The 1,123-nt window shown below is 37.3% G+C and overlaps 1 protein-coding gene across 1 annotated transcript in view; it reads right to left on the bottom strand.

Annotated features, from left to right (window-relative positions):
- Positions 1 to 332: 332 nt before the first annotated feature.
- VCAM1 (vascular cell adhesion molecule 1) overlaps positions 333 to 1,123 on the bottom strand; it is a 20,555-nt gene continuing 19,764 nt past the window's right edge. Inside the window, exon 9 of the mRNA XM_007936104.2 lies at positions 333 to 490. Coding sequence (XP_007934295.1) covers positions 333 to 490 — 158 coding nt within the window. The remainder of the gene's footprint in view (positions 491 to 1,123) is intronic.

Raw genomic sequence — 1,123 nt, 5'->3', positions numbered from 1 at the left:
TGGAGATTTCAATATAGAGTGCTGCTATTCCAAACAATATTTCTATGGGATAATTTTATTTTACATATTTACATATCATGCTATTGTATATACACATCAAGGAACTGCCCCAGTCATCATATCTCAATGGCAGTGCCTATTTTTCCAGGTAGAGAGTTTTCCTTTGGCTTTTTGCTCACAGCAAGGGGCACAAGCAGCTATTTCTTTCCACACATCCATTATATTCAAGGAAGTCTGAACTCTCAGCTGGTTGTTTTTCCCATGGGATGATGAGCAGTGTCAAGGATTTGAACTAATAAATACAGTCTCTGACTGAACATTTCAAACATTAGCTACACTTTTGATTTTTGTGCTTCTACAAGACTGTATGACCCTTTCATGTTGGCTTTTCTTGCAAAGTAAATGATCATTCCAATGGCAGGTATTATTAAGGAGGATGCAAAATACAGCACAAGAAGTTCAGGAGAAAAATAGTCATTATCTTCTCTTCCTGAAAAATAAGGAAATGAATACAATTAATGTCTAGTACAAAACTAAACTGTTGAATAATAGTCATAACATGTTTTACTGTAACAGTACAACTAGTTCTCCCCAGAGAAGGGAATCAAAGCAGTGATAAGGACCATCAGACCCAAACTGCATATTTCTCTAAATTATCCAAAGAATCAGCAGTGGTTGCTATGGTTGTTACAGGTCTTCAGATGATACCTATTGACTTCCATGGTCTTGGGTGCAAATTTTTAGGACTCATTTACAAAAATAGGAATTGCAGGAAGGTGTTTGCTTTGGAAAATACAAATATCTATTAAAAAACTGACACTGATCACCATGAATTGAAAAGACTAACCAGTTCTCCAAGTAAACCTTAATAAATATTTAGAGTGCAACTGGTGTGTATATGTGTGTGTGTGTGTGTGTGTGTGTATACAACCAAACTCACTGCCATCGAGTTGGATCTGACTCACAGCGACCCCTCCTTGGGTTTCCAAGATAGTATCACTACAGAAGTAGATCACCTAATCTTCCTTCCCAGGAGTGGCTGGGTGGGTTTGAACTGCCATCCCTCTGGTTAGCAGTCAAATGCCTTATGCCACCAGAGCTTATATATATATATGTATATATA

This window comes from Orycteropus afer, unplaced genomic scaffold (genome assembly GCF_000298275.1).
Source record: "Orycteropus afer afer isolate SDZICR_OR568_19922 unplaced genomic scaffold, OryAfe1.0 scaffold00033, whole genome shotgun sequence".
Taxonomy (NCBI): domain Eukaryota; kingdom Metazoa; phylum Chordata; class Mammalia; order Tubulidentata; family Orycteropodidae; genus Orycteropus; species Orycteropus afer.
Note: the sequence above shows the minus strand (reverse complement) of the source record. Positions and strands in the feature narration are given on the sequence as shown.